Source organism: Castor canadensis, chromosome 11, assembly GCF_047511655.1.
Source record: "Castor canadensis chromosome 11, mCasCan1.hap1v2, whole genome shotgun sequence".
In the NCBI taxonomy this organism is placed as follows: domain Eukaryota; kingdom Metazoa; phylum Chordata; class Mammalia; order Rodentia; family Castoridae; genus Castor; species Castor canadensis.
Window position 1 is genome coordinate 43,486,902 of NC_133396.1, and position 24,368 is coordinate 43,511,269.

Genomic DNA, 24,368 nt, shown 5'->3' on the forward strand with positions numbered 1-24,368 from the left:
ATAAGAAAGTTTTGAGAAAATGAAATGGAACCTAGTAGGCATATTTTCTTTGTTTTAAATGCACAGATTTGAGTACATTTTTTGATTTATGTTTTTAGAGACAGGTTCTCCCTATGTAGACCAGGCTGGCCTTGAACTTGTGACAGGGATTCTCAAATAAATTAAACAAAGCACTAATATTAAAAAAAGGAGAGAAAGAAATGAACATTTTCTGTATTTGTTTGAATAAATGATTGAAATTTCAGTCCTTAAACAGTATTTGTTTAATAAGGGACCTACTTGGATAAATGGAAAAGCTATATAAAATATTAAAGGGGAAGGGAAGAAAGTGTGTAGAATAAAATCAGAATCTTGAATATTGTAAACACTTAGTATTCTGAAATAATGATTTTTGTTTTAAACAGCTTAATCAATGCATAATTTGCATACCATGAAATTCCTTCCTAAGAACATAATTCAATGACTTATAGTAAATTTATAGTGTTATGTAAGCATTACTACAATCCACTTTTAAAATACTTCCATCACCCTTTCACCAACTTGCCAATTAACAGTTTCTACTCCTAACCCTAGGCAACAGCTGAAATGTTCTATTTCTATATATTTATCTTTTCTAAAAACTTCATTTAAATAGTATCATATCATACATTATGTCGTCTTTGGCCTCTGGCTTCTTTCACTTAGAGTTTATCCACATAAGTAGTAGTTCCATTGCATAGACTAATGTATTAGAGTTTGTTTATGCATTTTCTAGATGATGGATTTGACTCTTTCCAGTTTGGGGCTATAATGAATAGTGCTGCTATGAATATTCACATGTAAATTTTTCTGTGGATATATATTTTCATTTGCATTGTGTAGATACTTAAGATCAGAGTTGCTGGGTCATGTAATTTTTTGTTTAAGTTGTAAAATTCAACCAGTAGTGTATGCTGGTTCCAATTTTAATTGAGATTGCATTGAGTCAAGAGGTTATTATGGGGAGAATTGCCATTTTAATAATACTGAATTTTTTTTTCTCTTTTTTTTATTTTTTTTCTTTTATTATTCATATGTGCATACAAAGCAATACTGAATTGTTAATATGACTAGCAACCATAAATTTGAAATGTCTTCTGTTTATTTAAATATTTTCTAATTTATTCCAGCAATGTTTTATAATTTGGCATTGTATACTATATTTTTTTCCTTTGGCAGCACTGGGGTTTGAATTCAGGGCCTCATGCTTGCTAGGCAGGCACTCTTACCACCTGAGCCCCTCCACTAGCCCTTTTTGTGATGGGTTTTTTTGAGATAATGTCTCAGGAACTATTTGCCCTGGGCTAGCTTCGAACCTTAATCCTCCTGATCTCTGCCTCCTGCATAGCTAGTAGCTAAGATTATAGGCATGAAACCACTGGTGCCCGGCTTTAATGTTTAATCTTTTTTTTTTTTTAAACAGTAGTAGGGTTTGAACTCATGGCTGCACTCTTGGTAGATAAGCACTTTTCTGCTTGAGTTACACTTCCAGTCATATTTCCAATTATTTTACTCTTTTTGATTCTATTATGAATGAATCATTTTCTTGATTTTACCTTCAGATTGTTGATTACTAGTAGATGGAATACAGTTGGGTTTTTTTGGTGTTTTTGTTGTACATTGCTTGTATATCCTGCACCCTTGGTAAATGTTTTGTTAATTCCAGTAGCTTTTTTTTAGTTCTCCCTTTCCGATTAGATGCCTTTAAGTCTTTTTTCCTCTTTTTTTCTGCTTTTCTCCTATCTTTCCACTAGTGAGAATTTCCAGTAAATTTTGAATAGACATGACAAGAACAAACATCTTTACCTTGTTCCTGATCTTAAAAGAAACATTCATTCTTTATTATGAAGTGAGAGTTTAGCTCTGTTTTCAATAGATGCTCTTTGTCAAGTTGAAGTTCCTTTCTAATCCTAGTTTATTGAACATTTTTTTTAAAAAAGTGTTGGATTTTATCAGATGCCTTTTCTGTTTGTCTTTGTCCTTTATTTTGTTACCTGTGATATGCTACATTAATTGATTTTCAGATGTTAAACCACCTTTGCATTCTTTGGCATAAACCCCACATGGTCAAGACATATAATACGCTCCTTGATTAGTTGGACTTGATAAACCCATTGTAATTTGAAAAGATATGTATGTTTTTAATTGTTACATTTTCCTGGTATATTTTCCTTTTGATAATTACAAAATGTCCTTTTTTGTCTTGATAAACCCATTGTAATTTGAAAATATCATAAAAAAGCATTTACTATACCTAACTTAGCAAACATCAGAGTACAGTTTCCACTGAGTAAATTGCGGTCACACTGTTGTAAAGTAAAAACTTCTTGAGTTGGAAACTGGACTCCTTTTTTATGTTGCAAGATTTGTTTTCCTGCTCATTTTTTTTCCATTTGTGTTCATGAGGGATATGTATCTGTAATTTATTCTTTTGTGATATCATTTTCTGACTTCAGTTTCATAAAATGAATTGGCAAGTGGTCTCTCCTCACTTTTCTAAAAGTTTGTGAAAGACTGGTATTATTTCTTTTTAGATATTTGGGTAATTCTGTAATGAAGTCACCTGGGCATGGGCTGTTCATTGAGGTGATATTTTGAACTACTAATTCAATTTTTTGGGGGGGTTGGCGGTACCAGGGCTTGAACTCAGGGCCTCATGCTTGTAAGGCTTTGCTAGGCAGGCACTCTCTCACTTGAGCCACTCCACTAGCCCTCAATTTCTTGTTCTAGGTTTAAATTGGATTTTCCATTTCTTCTTGAGTCATTTTTAGTAATTTGTCCCTTGCTCAGAATTCGTGGTTTTCTCTGAGTTTTCAAACTTGTTGGCACAAAGCTCCTAATAGTCCTTTAATTCTTTTAATTTGTATAGGGTCAGTAGAATGATCTCTTTTTATTCCTGATTTTGTTAATTTGTGTCTTCTGGTTTTTCTTACGCAGTCTATTTTTTTTTAAAAATTTTTTTAAAAGAATCAATTTTTGATTGTTGTTGATTTTCTCAATTTGTTTTCTGCTTATTGTATTGATTTCAATTCTTTCTTTGTATTTCCTTTGCTTGCTTTGGGCATTTGCTCCTTTTCTGGTTCCTTTAGGTAGAAGTTTATGTATTTGAGGCCTTTATTTCCAATATATCTGTTTAAAGGTATAAACTTTTCCTTTAAACACTTCTTTAACTGAATCCAATAAATTTTTGTACCCTTGAATTTTTTATTTAATTCAAAATATTTTCAGGGATGGAGGCATGGCTCAAGTGGTAGAGTATCTGTCCCAGTACTGCCAAAAAATTTTTATTTCAAAAAGAATTTCATTTCTTTGACCTTGTATGTTGCTTAGAATTCCCAGTTTCTTTTTTTATTTGTAATTTAATTTTATTATAGGCTGAAAAACATATTTTGATTTCAATTCTTTTTAATTTGATACTTTAAAAAAGTATCTTTGGTCTTCCCTAGAAAAAGTTCTATGTATGTTTGAAAAGCTGTTGTTGGGTAGAGGGTTCTGCAAATAGAGGTAGGGCAAGTAGGTTGATGCTATTATTTGAACTTTTTTTCCATCCTTGCTTAATTTCTGTGTAGTTATGTATCTTTGAGAGTGACATATTAAAATCTTCAAATATAATTTTTGAATTGTCTGTTTCTTTGATTTCTGTCAAGTTCTTTTTCATGTATTTTAGGGCTCTATTTTCAGGCATATGTATGTTTTTAATTTTTACATTTTCCTGGTATATTTCCCTTTGATAATTATGAAATGTCCTTTGTTTAATCTCTAGTACTATTTCTTAAACTCTATTATGCCTTTTTTTTTGTTTTTAATTGGCAGTGCCAAGGATCAAATCTAGGTCCTCAGGGATATCTTATTGAGGATTTGCCAACCTCCTTGGTTTATCACAGCTGGAAGTCTTGCCTTTTATTTTTGGTTTACAATATTTTTGGTTTTTGTTATTATAATTATTATTTTGGTGATACTGGAGTTTGAACACAGGGCTTTGTGCTTACTAGGCAGGCACTGTACCACTTGAGCCATGCCTCCAGCTGGTTTTGGTTATTTTTAACAGGCTAACTAATTGAAAACCTGAAACCCATCTATATATTACAGTTGTTTCAGTGTTTTGGGTCACAGTGAAAGAAATGAGAAGATTGTGATTAGGATGGGGGTGGAAGTGTAGTCCCAGATTCTGCTGACATTCCATTCCTCTAATGCTTTTTAGTGGCATATTCTTTTGTAGTGATGGAGAAAATGCTTATTTTTTTTAAGCAAGCAAATTCCTTTGAAATTCCACCAAAACATAAAAAGGCTATTATAACATAATCCTCTCTACAGAACAAATCTGTAGCATAGGGAAAGTGATAAAATCGATTGGGCTGGTATAGATGTATATCTATGTGGAAAATAGTAGAAAAGAATCATCCTCTTTAAAAATTCCTCATTATACAGCTTCCACGCTAAAATGCTATGTGTGGTATTGTGTGTGTTTTTGGGATTTGAACTCAGAGCTTTGTGCAACACCTTCCAGTATGGCTTTTTTATGCTAGTAAATGAAACTAGGCAGTTTGCCTTTTTAAAAAGTAGTTTTAGTTGTGAAAGGGCATTCATCAGCACCCAAAAGTTCCCTATGCCCTCTCCTATCATTATCCCTCTTCCCAAGGAAAACCATTATTCTAACTTTTATGGTAGCCATTTCTGTTCTTAATCATTTCTGTCTCCTAGGAGAATGATGGAGGGGGTGAATTTTACTAAAATATATTGTGAGCACTTTTGTAAATGTCACAGTGTACCCCCAGCACAACAATAATATCATAAAAATAAAATATAAATAGGAAAAAATAGTTTCTGTCTCCTAAGTTTGCATCCCTAAATATCAGAGCTCAGTTCTGCTTATATTTTTAACATTATGGAAATAAAACCTTATGCTATATGACTGTTCCTTTTTTCAAAATTATATTTGTGAGATTCACTTATGTTGCTGCATATAGCAGTATTGAAGACTATTCCATTGTATGAATATGCAGTTTGTTTATCCATTCTACTGTTCATGGATATATGAGTTGTTTTCAGTTTTAAAGATATTACAAATACTGCTGCTACAAACACATTCTTGTTTTTAGTATGCAGATGTTCATATTCTTTTTTGTAAAAATCAAGGACTGAAATTATGGGGTTAAAAGATACGTATGTATATACACACATTTTTATAAATATATATATGTATGTATCTTTGATTTCATAGATGATGCCAACTTGCTTTCCAAATGATATACCAATTTATATTCCTGGTAGCAGTCTACAAGAATGGCCATTATACCACATCTTCATAAAACATTTTCTGTTGTCAGACTTAAAAAGTTGATTCATAGGAGTTCTTTATATATCTAGAAAAGAATCCCTTCTTCCTTACAAGTGTCACAAGCATCCTCTATATGGCTTGCATTGTTACTTTTTTAATAATATATAGACATGAAAAAAAGTTCTTGATTTTAAAGTAAGCAAATACATCAGTTTTTTCCAGTACAATTAATGCTTTTGGTGTCCTCTTGAAGAACTCTTTCCATACCCCGATATCATGAAGATAATGTTCTATATGTTGTACTCTGAAAGCTGTGTGATTTTTTACATTTATATCTATAATACACCTGAAATTTATGTGTGGAATATGAAGTCGGGGGTGAAGATTTGTTCTGGGTTTTTATTTTTTTTCTTCATGTATATATCTAGTGCTGTCAGTACCATGCCTTCAAAAGACTATTGTATCTGCTGCCAGGGTCCAATCAGGAGAAAGAAACCACAACCAGGTATTTAAGTGGAGTTTAATATGAAATATGCTAATTAGCTATAAAGTTGTCAAGTAAGTAATTAAAAAGGCAAGAAGAGAACACTGAGATATCACAGAAGTAGCAATTTTCACCACACACCTGGGAGAATACAGGAAAAACTTGTAGTTATTAAAATTTACAATTCCATGCAACAGAAATTCAGACAGCTGAGCTGAGGATCCTGGCTCACTACCGTTGGTATCTGGGATGGAAGTTGCTAGTTCTGCAGTGGTTGGGAAAACTGTAAACCAGATTCAGCTGCTGCTATAGGAAGCCACTACCTCTGCTGGTAGCGAAAAGGGTACTTAGAGAAACAAGAAGCAGACAGGAAGACCATAGGAAGGAACAGTCTCTTCCTCCTCCAGTCTTGCCAAGCACCCTCTGTTTCCGTTTCATTGGTCTATGCTTATGCCAAAATTACAGTATAAAATATTTGTTGTTTTATAAATCTTGATATCTAGTAGAAAAAATTTCCCCACCTTGTTCTTCAAGAGAGTTTTAGCTATCCTTAGCACTCTTGTATTTCCATAAACACTTTAGAACTAGTTTGTTTAGTTTTTTTTTTTTAAACCTTGCCAGGTTTTGATTGGATTTCACTCATCTATAAATCATTTGGAAAGAAGTGAAATTTTTGTTATACTGCATCTTCTAGTCTATGAATCGAACCTAAGTCTTTCTCCTTTTTTTTTTTTTTGACAGTACAAGTGTTTGAACTCAGAGCCTTGTGCTTGCCAAGCAGAAGCTACCGCTTGAGCCATGCTCTCAGCCCATTTTGCTTTATGTATTTTCCAAATAGTGTTTCACATTTTTGCCTGGGCTGATCTGGACCACAATCCTCCCATTTATGCTTCCCACTTAGCTGAGATAACGTGTGCATACCACCTGTTTTTTGTTGTTTATTGATTGAGATGGGATCATGCAAACTTTTTGCCTGGGCTGGTCTCAAACCACCATCCTGTGCCTTCCAAGTGGCTAGGAGTACAGGCATGAATCAACATCCCCAGCTCTCCTTTTGTTCTTTAATTTATTTCAGTAACATTTTTAGTTGTTTTGTGTAGAATAACCTTTATTTACACAACTTTTGTTAGATTTCATACCAGATACTGGATATTTTAATATTATTATATGTTATATTATCATAAATACGATTTTTAAAAATTTCATTTCTATCTTTTTATTTTGAAATTTTTCAAACATTATTTTCTTTAATTTCATGTAATTAGATCCCATTGTACCCATCATTCAGATTTAATAATTGTCAAGAATGCTTCATTTTTCAGCTGTCCCTTTTGATCGTTCTTACTGAAGTACTTTAAAATAAATCCTAGATTTTATATCATTTCATATATACATATGTATGGTTAGGGATACATATCTGGAAAATGTGGACATTTATGTATAACTACAAACCATATTTGAATTTCCCCTTTTAGTTCAAAAATTCATTTTGATTGATTGCTTTTGAGATGGTCTCACATGTAGTCCAGGCTGGCCTCAAACTTGTATCCTTTCTCCTGTGCATCCGGAAGTGCTGGGTTTATAGGTGTGTGTCACCATTCCCAGCTTTCGAAAATGTCTTTTGGTTTGGTGACATAACTCAGTGGTAGAGTCTTACCTACAATGTACAAGTCCCTGTTTGGTTTTTGTTTTGTTTTTTGTCTTTTTAATGAGGTTCTTGTAAAACTTTTTTTTTTTTACTGCTGGGTGTGCTCATTGTGTTTTAACTATTAGCATTTTGAGACTTGCATTTTTGTATTAAGTAATTAGTGAAATACTAGTTTAACTATTAAAAGATTAAAGTATCCTTATGACAAGAACAAACTCTTTTTTTTTCCCCTGATGATTTGAACTCTCTTTTTAGATGCATCAAGTGTTATGTTTTTTCCTACTCTTTTTCTTTTTTGTCTCATTGGGGACTGAATACAGCCATGCTAGGCTGGCACTCTGCCAGTAAAAGTCACAGTTATAAATTTGCCCCGTTAATAAAACTGTTCTTTTATGTGGTGGTTTCTGTCCTTATAAACCTAATGTGTTGCAAAAATTGTCACTCAGTTTTTTTTATCTTCTTCAGTATTCCTATTACTAAACACATAACTTTTAGAAAGTCTTCAGTGAGATTAAAAGCCAGTGCATTTTCTGTGACATAGTTGTCGTTTTTAGTTACCCTTTGTAACCTTTTCTTGCCCAAAGTTGTTAAAATACAAAAGGGAGATGTGGCTTATTTTCCTTTGTGGTTTTGCACAGAAACCTTTCCTTCTTTGTAACTGGTTTCCTCCCCATGCAATATTCATAGATCTGTGTCTAAGAGAGGACTGTGGCTAGTGGACCATGAAAACTTCTTCGACTTGGCAGATTGGGGAGTGTCAGGTTTACTGTCTAACATGAGAAAATTCCCACTGAAAAGACAGGATGACCACTTTCTTGTAGGCAGGTCATACTTCTCACAGAGATATTTGACAGTGACTGAGGAGGAAGAGTCTTTATATCTGCAGAGCATATGCAGTATAGATGGAACTAATTAATTTATGGCCTGAAGAACACGCAAGTATTTCCAAGACCATAGGGATTAATAGAACATGACTTTCAGTTATATTTTAACTTATCTACCATTATTGGTGGGGAACTAAAGGGGGATCTTAAAAGTAAAGTCTTACTAGTAATAAGTATTTGAATATAAATATGGGATGCCTGTTCCTCCTTCTTCCTCTCTTATCAGTACTCTTGGGATGTTTCGCTACAGATCAGAATGGCCTAGTGCCATTTGTTTAAACATAGAGGACATTTAAGTTCATATTTAACTCTTTTAGTTAAATATAGATGTTTTGCTTCTTCTGGTCAATGTTAGAAGGATAAGAAAAAAAGAATGAACTAGTTCACCGTCTTGGTTTAGCTGTTGTATAAAACCTTTTTTCCCCTTGTGATATAAATTAACATCTTGATATATATATATATATCATATATAAAGATATATATCATTATATATATCTTCGCCAAAAAAAGAGAAAATGATCACTTTCTTATGCATATAGCTAACTCAACATTCCAAAATTGGGTAAACAAACACAAAAATACGAAAGAAAATCCAGCTGATGGGACAAATGATATAAATATGGGTGATGAAAATTCTTTGTCTTTTGGGATGGGGGCAGAGAGGTGTAGAAGGATTTGTTCTTCAGAATAGTGTACAGCTCTGTAAACTATTGCAGTGTGTACACAAACTATAACCTGTTAAAATTCTGATTAGAAAGGGTAGAGAGACATGAAAATAAATTCCATGTTCCTCAATTTATTCCTTAAATTACTAGTGTGTCTGAATATATAACAAAGACTAAGGTACATTTTCTAGACTTTTTTTATTGTCAAAAATTTTGCCTCACAGTTTGCTATTTTCTCAAGCAGATTTAATCTAAATACAAGCAAAAATAACTTCTAAGGAAATGAATTTCAGAATGAATGTGAAAGCAATAATCTAAATATTTAGAGTCTAGTTAAGAGATTCTGTTACTGAGATGTATACTGTATTGGAATAGTTGACATAGTAATTGTAGCATATGTAGCAAAAAATAGAGGTGTGATGATAACCACATTATGTGAATAGAATTAGAAGAATCTGATTTTCTTAATCTAAGTTGAAGCATTTTCACCATAAATTATTTGCTCTGAATAGCTAAAAAGCTGCATCAGAAACATGAACTTAAAAAGTACTAAAAGCATCTAATGAAAAGATTCTTTACATAAAAATGAATGAGGAACTTAATTTCTTGGAGATTCTTGGCAATTAGTTTAATGGTGCTTTAAGCCACAATTTAAAAATGTTTTAAGTGACATTTTGGTGCCTGGCAAAGTGTCCCCAATAATTTTATTCCTGTTTCATTCTCGCTTTTCTGTTTGTAAGTAATTTAAGCAGACTTCTGGCAATGGTCACAGTTTCGTGGAATTAAGAAAACCGTGTGTCAGAATGACCACAACAGATCTAAAATGCTTCCTGTTTTGTTATTGTGCTCTTTGACAAACTGTGTATATCTCTGAAGAATGTTTTGTGGGTTCTGGTGTTTTAAGAAATAGTCGAACTTGTGTTGTAAGTACAAAAAGAATTGATATGTCTGTACAGACAAGAATTGATATGTTCTAGGCAGATGTGAAGGATTCTTTCTCAAAACTCTTAAAATGTATATTCAAAGTGTTTGAAAAATCAATTAATTTAAAACTTAGAAAATAAACATCAGTCTAGTATACCTTGAATTGTTCTGAGAATTATAATCAGATGAAATGACAGATGCACTATTTAGGGCATCCAGTATTTAACAGGGAAAATAACTGGCCAGTAAGTGAATTGTAGGCTCCTTTTTTTTCTTTGAAATAAGGAAAGTTGCTCTAACTGTTGTACACAGGTCTATAGCTGTGGAGTTTCATTAGCAAGTGTAGTTGAAATAACTAGAATATTGGAGCAGCAGAGAAACTAAGCACAGAAAGCCTTTCCCTGAGTAACAAAGAAAATAAAAGAATTCCTGTATAACATGCTTCCAAGCTTACCTGTGCTCTGTAGTACTGTTTGGGCTGAACTAAAGCATCTGCTACCTCGAGTTGAGAGAACAAACTCAACATGGTGTGAAATTACTGCACTGCCATTCACATTCACTAGAGTTATATTGTTACCAGCCATAGGCATGGCTGACTTTTGCATGAATAATAAAATAAGATGCTGCTTTGTGTATCTTAACCTTAAAACATTACAGGCACAGTACGAACCTTGATCCTGTGTCAAGTATTTCCAGACAAGATTTATCTTAAGAGGAACTTTTCTCACCACAATAGGGTGACCAGTAAGAACAAGTCAGAAGTTAGGAAGAGGTATTGGATGAGGTGTTAGAAATTGTGTTTAATTCATTTTTTTAACTGAATATTTATTCTGCTGCACTGTTAAAGATACTAAAATTATTAAAGTACTATTTGGCAACCATAATAATAATAATTGATTCAGGCAAAAATCCATCAATGGATGCTACAGGTAGTAAGTCAAAGTTTGATGAAGAATAGGGTGTTAACATAGTTAAAAATGGGGCAAGTAATAACTTTACAGTGGAGAAACCTGGCAGACATCTCATTCAAGTGAATAGAGTCATCACCAGTAATAGGGCATAGTGACAGCATGTGCTTCCTAATATCACACCCTGAGAAGACAGTACTTCTGTATTGTTCGTGTGAAAAATTCATTATCATATCTAATGAGAAAACACTAGACAAACCCAAACTGAGGGATAATCTACAAAGTAATCAGCCTGTACTCTCCTAAGTAACTGTTCTAGGTTAGAGAAGACTAAAGAGACATGATATTTGAATATAAAGTATGATCCAAAATTTTCCCTTGTTGCTGTTTTATTGACATTTTTGTCTTCTGCTAGCTAGAAACAGACTAATACATTGAAACAAACAAGCAAAATGCTTTCAGCTAATAGTCTGAATTTAGCTTATACTTAGTTTCTCCCTTATTTTACTGTCTGAGTTTCTGTGGATTTTAAGTAGTATTGTAGGTTTTGATATTTTCTAAGCAACCGTCTCTCATATTAGGTCTCCTAGATTAATTGAGTTACATTTCAGACTGTTGCATGCACAGGCTCTGGGTTCTATCTTAGCACTGGAAAACCAAAAAAACACAGCTTTTGCCATTGTGCATACCAGCAGTCCAGCACTCAGTAAGCTAAGTCAGGGGGATCATGAGTTTGTGGCCAGCTTGGGCCTCAAAAAAAAAAAAACTTGAAAATGATAATACTTAGTTGTTTTGCCAAATTTTTAGTCACTAGAAGAGGTAAAGCTTCTTGTTTAAAAATACTAGATTACATCATTTAATAGTTCTGTAAACATTTTAAAGGAAGTAGTGATAATCAGGATGAATTCATATAGAAGTTTTGTGTGGGTTTTTAGACAGATAGAAAGACCAGGAGTAGCTGGGTGCCAGTGGCTCACGCCTATAATCCTAGATACTCAGGAGGCAGAGATCCAGGGGGATTGCGGTTCAAAGCCAGGATGGGCAAATAATTAATGAGATTCTATCTCAAAAAAACCTTCACAAAAAAACGGCAGGTGGAGTGGCTTAAGATGTAGGCCCCAAGTTCAAATCCCAGTACCACACACACCAAAAAAAGACAAGGAATGCTTTATTTTCAGGAAGGCTTGAGGACAAGAGAAGAAATTGAGTGATTGTAGTTAATTGAATAAGTAATTGGAAACCATGCCCAAGATTGATGATTGGGTATCAGTTTCATAGATGATTTCTAGTGCTGTAACTTTTGCCACAATCTATTCTCAGTTCTGTTCTAAAATTTAATTAATAACTTGGATAAAGGTATTGATAGTACATGAATCATAGTTTAAAATGACTTAGGTTTAGGAGGGATATTCAAAGCACTGGATGATTAGAACAAGAAGTGAAAGGTAATGGTAGCTGAGAATGACCAGCAGGAATGTAGCTAAATAAATCTGACAGGTGTAAGTTCTACAAGAACAAGCAGTCTTAGTATGATGGGTAAATGGAATAAAAGAAAAAAAAAACTTATGAGATATTAATTGCCAAATGTCCAGTTGGCCAGTTTACCCAATTTGTTGGGTTGTTTCTTTTGACTTTCATTTAATATGTATTGATTGAGTCCAATCAGAAAAATGTGAGTCATACTTATATTTTAAACATAGGGAAATATAATAACAGGAAATTGGTTATATAGGCAGTTAGAAGGCCAAAAGAGAAAAAAATGGAAACACTTAGTTATTAAAGGGACAGTAACCACAAAGAGCAACTCCCACACCAAGAGCTCAGAAACAAAAAGGAAAGAGTTATGACTTAGGAACTAGAGAGATTGCTAAGCTATCACTCAGACTTCTGAAAAGGAAACATTCAGCTTGTACTGCTACTGAAGTCCATATTATCAAAAGATGTTCATCTGTGTTAAAAAAAAATTTAAATCATGTTTGAACATCTCTTCCATCTTGAAAATGATTTTGAAAACAAAGCATAAAGCAATTTTGACTTTGATCATATTAATGTGGTATGCTGTTGCTTTTACCCCTAACCCCATCTTCAAAATGACTTTACCAGTAATACCCCTTGTACTTTAAATTTATCAAATGACCTCTTAGAAAGGGTGTTTATGAAAATTCAGACAGGGTTTGTTTTTTTTTCCAAAAACATGGCAGATGAGTTGGTTAGCATTCTCTTACAATGCCTTAAGCATTATTATGTGGATTTAATATTGAGTATTTTAAAATAACAGTATTTGTCATAACCTGAAACATTGGAGAACAAGATTTAGAATTGATTTTTCTGTCTTTTTTTTCCCTCTCCTCCCCCCTCCAAATATTGCTTCTTTAGGTCAGTAACAGATCCAAGAGATGGAAAGAGAGTAGCACTCAAAAAGATGCCCAACGTCTTCCAGAATCTGGTCTCTTGCAAAAGAGTCTTCCGGGAATTGAAGATGTTGTGTTTTTTTAAACATGATAATGTAAGTGAAATTGGTGTTTGGGGTAAATTATTTCCTAAACCTACTTCACTGAGTTAATAAAGAACAAAGGAGAGTTAAAAAGGTACATGGAAGTAAAATTTAGAAATTAGCTAGAGTTTTATGCTAAACTCTATGAAAAGCAGTAGTAGGCACATCCATGTGTTATAGAATACCTATGGACAGGCTTTCAGTTTACATATTCTTATTGAAAGGAACACATGGAGTTTTTCAAGATACTTTCTTTCATTACTAGGCTCTTTATGTCTCTATAGACTATCTTAAATTTTCACTGTTGCAATCAATAGTTTATAGTCTTGGCAGCATATTAGAATTTTACTTATAGGTTTGAACACTACACTCTATTGTCCGATGTATAGAAGGCTTAACTCCAAATTAGAAAACATTGGACCTTATAAGCTTCAGATTAGCTTCAGAATTGGGTTGTGTACTTTAAATTTGTCAGTCTGAGTATTGTTTTTAATTCTAAGAATATAAGCTATTAAATATGTTTAAAGTCCATAGAAAAGGAGCATATAACTATAGGAAAAATAGGCTAGAAAGAAATTACAATAAAAGTTTTTATTAAGAGGCTTGGGAACCTGAGACAAATTAGACTTTTTGTGATTGAACAATGAGCAAGTTTAAGTGAATTCTAAGATTTATTCATTGACAGATTAATATTAATTGATGCAAAGCAAATATTGATATTTAACTGAGGAGTAATACTAATGTTCAACACAAAAATACAGTGGAATATATAGTGAGTGATTTGATGAGAATCATTAGCCCATGTTTTAAGTGCTTTATTTTTATCCTTTAATATTTTTAATCGGAGGTTAAGTTTGAAATGTAGGGAAACAGTTTCTTCTGTAAAGACAATACAGTTTATCACTATGATTAGAAATGTGAAGACTCAGGGACAAATAGACTCATTGTATTGTACTTTGAGAAATAGCTTCTCCTCAGCTAATTCTGACTTAAAAGGAAGCTGGGCTCCATGGCTCAATCCTAGCTACTTGGGAGGCAGAGATCAGGTGGATTGTGGTTCCAGGGTAACCTGGGCAAAAACTTCATCAGCCCTCTACCTCAACCAATAAATCAGGATGTGGTGACATGTGCTTGCTATCCCTGCTATGCAGCAATCATAAATAAGAGGACCAAAGTCCAGGAGGATCAGGGCATAAAGCAAGACCTTATCTCAAAAATAACTAAAGCAAAAAGTACTGGGGTTTGACTCAAGTGGTAGAGCACTTGCTTAGCAAGTACAAGGCCCTGAGTTCAACCCCCACTATCACCAAAAAAAAAAAAAAAGTTTGATAAATGTAAAATTTACCTGGAAGTTGTTAGCAGTGGACTCTGCTTTCAGTTTCATGTGAAAAGAAAAACTGCCTCAAATTCTGTGATAGTACTCAACCTGTGCTATTTTAATTGCTGTAATAAAGACTATAAAAAATGACTTCTAGAGAGTCTGTGTACCTGCTTGCCCAGAAATCTTTATAACTTTGGTCAGTGTTTGGGTCTCACTTTAAGAAAGAAATCTGCAAAAGTTTGGGGTATTTGGTAAAACTAGGAATATTGGAATTCTTTAATGGTTCACGTGAAGCTCCTTCAATTAACATATTTCATTTTATTGATTACCCTTCCTGAAATCTCTTAAATTTTTTTAAAAAAAGTATTGCTGGGTTTGGGGTACAGATTATTGGTGATAACACTTGCCTAGCATGTGCAGGACTCTGGGTTCAATCCCCAGCACCAAAGGAGGAAAAAAAATGCATTGCTTTCTTTTAGTCTTATTTGAACTGCCTAGCAATGTGTGTGTTTGTTCTAATAAGTTTCAAAGTACCATTCAAGTTGCCTGGGCCTTGGTTTGGGGTACGTAATTTAGATTGATGTCTAATGCTTGCTTAGTTACTTATTTCTTGAATTTGCCTTAGTGTCATCCCAGCATTAAAAAGTACAAGTCTATGTACAGTGTCAGAGACTCAAGTGAAGGTATCCGTGATGAAGAAATATTTTGAACGTGGCTTCAGAAGTTCACTTACTAAAGATTTCAATGCTTTATTATCCTCAGGCCAATCTTGGCTTCTTTATAAAAAGGCAGTGATATAATAAGCTGCTATTTATCTTTGCTCATGATTTATTTTTATAGAGTAATTAAGTTCCAGAGACAGTGCCAGTATAAGAAAAGAAATAAGCTGAATTCTTGAAAATCACACCGATTAAAAAACACACAGCCAATTCCATTGTAGTTTATAAGAGCTGGCCTGTAGAGTCAGAACCAGATTTGAATTGTGGCTTTTACTATTTTCTAGTGGTTGTCTTAGGCTTTAGCTTCTGGGAGGTCTAAGCTTTCCCATTTGCAAAGTGAGTGCGGTGAAAGCAGAAATAGCTGTGTATGATTTTTGTAGAAATTAAAATTTTAAATGCATATAAATCTGTTTAAAATACACACACACACACACACACACACACACACACACACACACACACGAGACCACTTTTGGGAGCGCCTGACCTGTATCATGAGAAGAGTACCTAGGACATCTATAGGAATGTTTGAAAGTGTGGCAAATAGCTGGAGATGAAAATGGCATGGCACCGCTATTTTATACATAATCAGTTTCTGCTATTCTTGAGATCTGTCTCCAAAGGCATCTCAGGGCCAGCATACCTGGTATGTGTGGAATGCCAGTCTTACGAGGCAACTGTTATTTGATGTTGTTAGGGTAACACATGTTTATTAATTGGGTCCTGTGGAAAGATTGCAGTGCTAGATCATATGGAGGTTACAATACAAATTTAAAATGCTGTCCTTTTTGAAGGTAGCAGACCAGATGTTTGACACAGATTGTGTTACTGTATGTCAGAAATTATGCTAGATGCTTTACATACATTAATTCATTTACTTTTTAAAACTCTTCCCAAATAAGGCTTGTTAACCCTACTTTACAGAGGAACCAGAGGCTTAGAGTTAATGTTGCCCAATGTCAAGATTAGAATGAAAATCTGTTTGGTTCCAGAGCCCATTTTCATTAATTCAGTAAACATTGTACACATCCTGTGTGCCTAAACAACGTTAGCCTCTAGAGTCTCTACCTTCAGACAGTTTCAGTGATTTTCATGATGTGATAAATACTATAATAAAAGTGCTATGGGAGGCCTGCCTACGTGTAAAACATTAATACATCAATGGTATGTCAGCTCTGCAGAGAGCTGGACAGTGAAACCTAGAGACATATTAGAATTATTGGAAAACTTTAAAAAAGAGTTTCATGGGTCTCACCTCAGACCTACTAAGTTAGATTCTGGGTAATTTTTTAAGCTTCTCAATTGAGTGGTAGTAACCAAGTACCATAATTTTAAGGAAAAAAGAAACATTGGTGTGGACTTAGAAACTCAAAGATGCTTTAAACATGACAAAGGTGAATCTTAAAATGAGCCTTTAGATAATAAGAAGATTTGAGTGAATAGGAGAAGAAAGGAATGTCATGCTGAAAATTGTATTTAGAAAGATTAACCTGGTCATTTTAGGAAGGTTGGATTTTAATTTGGATGGCTTTTATGTGTCAGAGAACAGCTACAAAGCCCTAGAAGGCTTTGGAATGTCTTCTGTAAGAAATCATCAAAGTCATGTTATTTTAGATTTAGTTTTAAAACCCACTTAGAGCCCCTTTAGGGTCCATTCCTGCTGAGAGTCTCAGTAATACAAGTCTTGGGCTATTTCTTGTCTTTAGGCAGTAGTACTAAATGCACAGTAGGTGATCAGTCTATTTGAATTAAAATGACAGGAAAAAAAGTCTCAGGGTTTGGAATGATAAACTTAGTAGTGTTTTTCTTGAGGTTACTTTTTCCCAGTCTTAGCTCTGGAGTGTCCTGGGGAGGAGTAGAATGGGGCAAGGCAGGAACTTTGGGATCATAAGTAGCATAGGTACGTAGATAGTTACACAATAGGATTCTTTAAAAGTGGACATGTTCGGATGCAGCCATTTTAGTAATATTAACAGCTAAGTAGCACTTTGTAATACTAACTGGTCTACTGCTGAAGAGTGAAGAAGAATGCTGTAGAGGTGCATTTTTCGGTAGATTTGGTTTTTATGTCAAAGTTTGTGGTATTGGACAAATTTATTGATGTGTTTAAAGTAATACAGTCACACATGTTCACAGATTGGAAGACAGTATGGACGATATACCTGTTTTCCCCAAGTTGAACTATATATTCAGTATAATCCCAATCAAAATTCCACAAGGTTTTTCCCTTTAAATGTGTGTGGAAATTGACAGACTTATTCTAAGATTTATGGAACTGATAAAGATCTGAAAGAGCCAGGTTAATCTTGAAGATGTTGAATAAAATTAAAAATGTATGTCCCACCAGGTATTCAGACTGTTAAGCAGTAGAGGTTAAGCAGTAGAGGGATAGACAAATAGATGAGTGAAACAGAATAGCAAGTCTGTAAACTTACATATACATATATGTTCACCTGATTTACATGAGAGGTGCCACTGCAATCCAATAGGGAATGATGGCCATTTCATTAAATAGTTCTGAGTTAATTAGATACCCATATTTAAAAAGTGAACTGTAGCCCCTTCTTCACACCATATACGTAAGTTAATTAAAATGGATCATAGACTTAAATGTGAAAGATAAAATAATAAATCTTCTAGAATAAAACATAGAAAAATGTCTTTATTTATTTATTTTCTATACTAGGGATTGAACTCACTTGCTATGTAAGTGCTTTACCACTTGAGCCATGCCCCCATCTCAGGAAAATGTCTTTACAACTGAGATAAGCAAAGATTTCTTAATTGGGCAAGTAAAGCAGAACCATAAAAAAAAAAAAAAAAACCTGAACACTATTAACACTAAGTTCATCAAAAATTAAGAGAATGGGGCTGGGGATTTAGCTCAATGGGAGAGCACTTGCCTAGTATGCTTGAGGCCCTGGGTTCAATCGTCAGTACTAGAAAATTAATAAATAAATGAACAAACAAATAAATTTAGTGTTTGAGGGAGACATTTGAAATAAATGCTTTATCTTGATATTTTTCAGATAGTAAATTCTTTATCTAGAAGTCATACATAATATAAAGAGCTTGTATAAATCAAGACGTTTTGCCTATCAGTAAAAGACTTAAGTATTTCACAAAAGAGAATAACATGAAAATGTTATCATTACTTATCAGAGAAGTGTCAGTGAAAACTATGTTGAGCTACCACAGTATATTTCAAAATGACTGAAATTAAAAAGACTTAACAGTATCAAATGTTGGCCAAAGTTATGAGACAACTGAGACTCATTCATTGCTAGTGAGAATGTAAATTTGTGAAACCACTTAGGAAAACTAGGAATTTCCACTAAAGTTACATATGTAACTACCCAATAGTGCAGCATTTCTACCCTTATTAAACACTCATAAGAAATGAATACATAAATCTATCAAAAGACATGTACAGGAATGTTCATGGCAGCTTTGACAGTAGCTAGAAACTGGAATTCATATGAATGCAACTGTTTGCTAACAGTACTCTGGTTAAGTACTTTATGGTATATCCCATTTGTATGACGGCATATTACACATCAGTAAAAACCATGGACCACTGATCCCGCACAGCAGCATGAATAAATCTCACAGGGATGCCAGTATGAAAGAAGCCATATACTAAAGGTTTCACCTTTTCTGATTCAATTTGTGTAAGGTTCAAAAACTGGCAGAATGAGTCTATGGTGACAGAATTGAGAGTAGTGGAAGAATGGGTTTTGACTGAAAAGGAGCAAAGGCACCTTCCAGGGTGTTGAAATGCTTGATTTCTTGATGTAAGTGATGGTTACATGGACATAATGTATGTAAAAATTCATCAAATTATACTCTTAGGATTTGTGTACATTATTGATATCTCTAAAAATAGTAATAATAATGTATTCTCTACCTTAAAGAACTTAGATTCTACTAGAGATCAGTTCTGGCTTCTTTGTGTCTTATTCTTGTCTTTGAGTCCTTGGCAGAGTAGAAATTCAGGAAATGTTTGTTCTGTGGATCAATGGTTAATTTCTTATCCTTACGTTTCTGTACAGCCCTTGATTGTTTCATTGATAAAGAAATGACTGAAAGTAAGCTATTTGTTCCTCATGTAACCAGGTTATAGTGAATCTTCTAATACCATGGAGGTTAAAATCCTATAAAGCAGCTAACATAATGAGCTTTTCTCCAGTTCTTAAAAGAGTCCAGAAATGTGCTGAGGCACTATTTCGTAGTAATCATGTTTTAATTAGATAAGTCTGCTTACTTTCTTTGTATTTGAGATCTTTTGGAGAATTTGGTGGTATTTTAGGATACTTTAACTCTTTAGAAGCCTAAGCCTTTACAAGTGTCTTTCTATTTACATCACAAGGCTCATCTCCCATACTTAATTCCCTCAAATAATAGTGAGATTATAGAGAAACTCCAGCTACTTAAATAGAAGTCAGGCATGAAGTTTGGAGTTTGAACTGCTGCAGTTCATAATCATTTATATTACTTCTGAGATACCTAGGTCATTTTTATTGGTCTAAGTTGTGGTTTTGCACCTAGGAACACAGTGGAATGTCATCCTTTAATCAATTTAGAGTAAAAGAGTAAGCATAAGATATCAGGCATTTAAAAATTCTAGGCAGAATTTTAAATTCTGTACTTTTGAAGCTAACAAGTCATGGCTAAATGTTGTAATGCAAATGTCTAGCCTTGTTTTATATGGCTTTTCTACAAAAGGCCTCATCAAATATGCAATAAGAAAGCCTCATTCTTCTCTCTTAAGGTTTAAAATGTATGGTTGTCACTTTCTTCTAGATAACCTCTAATTATAGCAGATAGATTTGAAGTGTAAAATAGCTTTGTCTAATGGACACTGTCACTCATTGCATTCTGTTTTCCCTCAAGACAGGATGTGTGTTGTTCAGGTACAGAGTTCAGAGTCCAAAAGATGCCAAGTAAAACTGCCTTCCTTGAGCTTCAAATACTGATCTTAAATTTTTTTTCTATCACATGAGAAAGAAATTCATGTGAATTTGAGACACTGGATGGAATAATTTATCTCTCATGATAAAATTTTTCTTTGAAGACTGAAGAAAATCTGTTTTCTGTTTATACCAAAATTCTAAGTATAAACTTTTTAATTCAAAAAGGAAATGTAGATATCCTTATTAAAAACATACAAACTATTAAAAGCGTCTATGTTTAAATAGTTTTAAGGTGAGTGAAGACTTTTTCATTAAAGGAGGTTTAAGTTTAATGAAATAAATCTTAATTTAAAATTTTAAACTGAGAAATACTTTGCTGAAAAAAGAATAATCTTTAAAATGAACAAGGTTTCTTGCACAAGTAAATTGCAAGAAGAAAAGAAAAAGATATGGAAGAGAAATTTTTAGATTGGAACTTAAAGGGCATAAATCATTAAATCATAATATGCAAATCTTATTTAGCTCCTGATTTATACTGACAAACTTTTTATTCAAATAAAAAAGTTGAAAATTTGAGTGCTATATGTTGATGTTATTAAAAATAAATATGTACAAGGCCCTGTGGTTCTATCTCCAGTACAGTAAAAAGTAAATAAATAAATAAATAATGGACTTCCAAATATTTAGATTTGATGATTCTATCTTATGAAACTTTTATGTGTTAGCTACTTAGCTAATGCATGGATGAAAAAAGTCTTACTATATGCTTCAAAATTGTGAGTTGGGGGGGTAGAGGTTATAAATGAAATAAGAATGGCCTTGTGGATAACTGAAGCCAGGCAGATATTAACTTCATGGGTGGTTTTTATCTTATTTCATTTACTTTTATATGTTTGAAACTCTCCACAATAAAATTTTTCTCTTAAAACCTAAGGTAAACATTGGAAAATGTTAGCTTGTACCACACCATTCATTTCCTTTTAATCTCTTCCATGTCCTTTGAGCCTGTTAGCAAGACAGGTTCAGATTAGGTGTGACATCATAGATGGGATTTATGGCCTAGGAACTGCAGGGGAAGTGGGCCTGTTTGTTATATTACATTGGTAATATGTTGTGTTTGCTGCTCTTAGAAAGGACCTGAATTTCAGATATTTTAAAGTCTTTTTCCCCAGCCTGCTGACTTCTTTTCTTGCACTTAGAATAGAATCCACAATTCCTAATATGATTTAATGAGGTTTTGTGATATGTTTCCTGTCTTTCTCTTCTACTTCATACCAATCTATTCTCCTTCCCAATGTGTTCTATAAGTACAGGCTTTTCTGTTTATAAAAACTGCTTTAAAGTCTTCACACTGACTGTTCAGTAACTGACCAACTCCTGCCTGCCTTTCAAATATTAGTGTTACTTTAGGCAAGCTTTTCCCTCTACCCTTCTTTACTTCATAATAATAGATTTCACATAATTGCATATTTGTGTAACTGTTTCATGCTTTCCTATAGTCATGAAAGCAGGGATAATAAATATGTTTTGTTCATCTGTGTAACCCACAGAGCTTACCACAGTGCCTGTCAGGTAAAGTGTGTATAGTAAACATTTGTTGAACAGAGGGATAAAGGAATAGAATATGATAAAAGATAGAATATGGCCCCTCATACTCTTAAAGCAACACTAATTCTTAAAAATAGTGATTCCCATCATTCTTTGGGCGGGGATTTTGGTAATACGTAGTATAACCTAGCTGCCTCTTTCATTTTGGTTTAGCTAGAATTATCTTTTAGGTAGTAAATTTATAAACCCATTTAAGACTGTTTCTTGACTAATAAATTTAGTTAATTTCAATGGGCAATTGTAAGTAAGCCTGCAATCATTAATGAGTTAGTAGTATTTACTTGCATTTATATTGAATTTTGTATCTTTTTTAGTTCTCTAAATTTGACTTTTTTTTTTTTTTTTTCCTTTTCTCAGGTACTCTCTGCCCTTGACATACTCCAACCTCCACACATTGACTATTTTGAAGAAATGTATCCTAACCAGGGAATGTGAAAGAAGGGGACAGTTTTTAAAATTAATTTGTTCTTCTAGCACCTGTGTGCAGGTGATTCTTGCCTTCAATTATATTAAATCTCAGCCTTGCAGAAGTGGTTGAGTAACTGCAACCAGGAAATTTTGAAATCCCAAGTATCTGGCAGAGTTCAGTATTGTCAACATGTCCTGTGTGGCAATAACACAGAACAGGACATCTGAGCAGATACCTTATTTCCCCACAGAGCTTTATAAGGTAGATCATTACCATAATGAAGCCATGTTGTAGTGGAACCCAGTAAAGTGGCTTTGGCAGATGTAACAAGTACTTGTCAGTTAAGAGAATAATTCTGTTCTTCCTTGTAACACCTTGATATGGTAAAAATTAAAGAACTAAATAAGTTAAATGCCCTGTTCCATGGAATACTAACAGTGGTGGTAGTGATGATGGTGGTAGTAATAGTCATTACTTACATCATTTTTATTAGATGCCAAACACAATTCTAAATTCTTTACACATATTTGTTACCTACAACAACCCTCTGGGTAAGTTACCCTGATTATTCCCATTTTACAGAAGAGGAAATTGAGGCACAAAAGGTAAGCAACTTGACCAAGATCACAGAGCTAGAAGTATGTTGATTGAAGTTCAATTCTAGGCAGTCTGATTATATAGTTTCTTATTTTCAACCCCTACCTGTATTACTGTCTCAGGACAGAAGCTTTAACGTTCTCCTGTTACTACTGTTAATGTCTACAAATAGTATTATCATGAATAATAATGAACTGTAAAATACATAGTAATAACTTCTGAGACTTTACATGAAAAAAAAATAGAGACATAAATTAGCCTATCTGACATTCCTAAGCAAAGTGCCATCAATTTCCATTTTACGGTTAGCTTGATAAAACTATAAATGAAAGACAGGGAATCCTAAATCATTGAATTTGATGAGCTCATGACTGTGCAGTTTATTTAAACTAGGCTTTTAATTAATACTTTAGGCATGTTACTCAGAATGGAAACCAATATAGATAGATTCTATATTGGATACCAATATTAAATTCTTTTTCTGATTCATCAGTGAAATAAATGAAAATCTCATTCTTACATAGGTGGTAGGTAATTCCATCCTAGACAATTACCTTTTATAATTTCCTTAGAAGTTGGGAACAATTAAGAGCTTCTCAAAGAGAAAGAGAACAAACAGCTAAGCTGTCTAGGGAGTTGGGAAACCTTATAAGGTGATGGAATGGTCACTGATCCACCCAGCTGGGATGTTTTGATCTGGTAAACCCAGACTCTTAAATGCTATAATCCTTGGTGATATTTCAATCCATGAATCCTTTATAAAATTAATCTTATTGTGCAGTACAACTCAGTGGTCTTGGGGTGGCCCAGCCATGCACATTGCAAACAAAGGACTGTGCCTTGACCAGTTCCTGACTGATAGAGAGTATCTTTGTTTAAAGAGAGAGGGAGGGAGAAAGGAAGGAAGGAAAAGAGGGAGGGAGGAAGGGAATTTTTGTGTACTTGTGTTCTTTTGTGATTTTTGTGTACTTGATGCTTTATTGGGCCAGTTGCACACCTGTATTCTCAGCACTTGGGAGGTAGAGGCACAAGGATTGTCAGTTTGAGCCCAGCCTGGGCTACATAGGGAAACCCTGACTCAAAAAAAGAGTAAAATAAAAATGTACAAAATCTACCTAAGGGTCTAAGAGTAGAAGAATTGAGAAAGTTCTTTTTTCCCTCAACTATAGCTCAGTAGTAGCAATGAGTAGAAAGCATTAATTATTCCATTTCATAGACTTCATGAAAATTACCTGGGTCCTCATTGAAGGAAAGGAAGGTGCTGGTGGGAGCAGGCATTTGTTTTATTCAGCAGAAGTGCCATCCTAGACATGGCCATGGGAACAAAATCCACATACTTGAAAGCACTCCTATCAGTATGTAATACTGTTTCTGCCTCTTTGGAAATGAACTTGCTGAAACCAAATCTTTAACTTACAAGAAGTACTCCTTTAAGTATGAATTTTACTATATTATAAATTGTATCAGGAGTTCCTAAGACCACCTTCAGACTTGATGT

At 33.8% G+C, this 24,368-nt stretch overlaps 1 protein-coding gene and 1 pseudogene across 1 annotated transcript in view; both read left to right on the top strand.

Moving 5' to 3' along the window:
- Nucleotides 1-13,179, top strand: part of LOC141413796 (large ribosomal subunit protein uL11-like) — a 35,116-nt pseudogene extending 21,937 nt beyond the window's left edge.
- The window catches only part of Nlk (nemo like kinase), a 145,055-nt gene that overhangs the window by 62,993 nt on the left and 57,694 nt on the right, over nucleotides 1-24,368 (top strand). Inside the window, exons 2-3 of the mRNA XM_020182508.2 lie at nucleotides 13,186-13,315; nucleotides 22,222-22,277. Coding sequence (XP_020038097.1) covers nucleotides 13,186-13,315; nucleotides 22,222-22,277 — 186 coding nt within the window. The remainder of the gene's footprint in view (nucleotides 1-13,185; nucleotides 13,316-22,221; nucleotides 22,278-24,368) is intronic.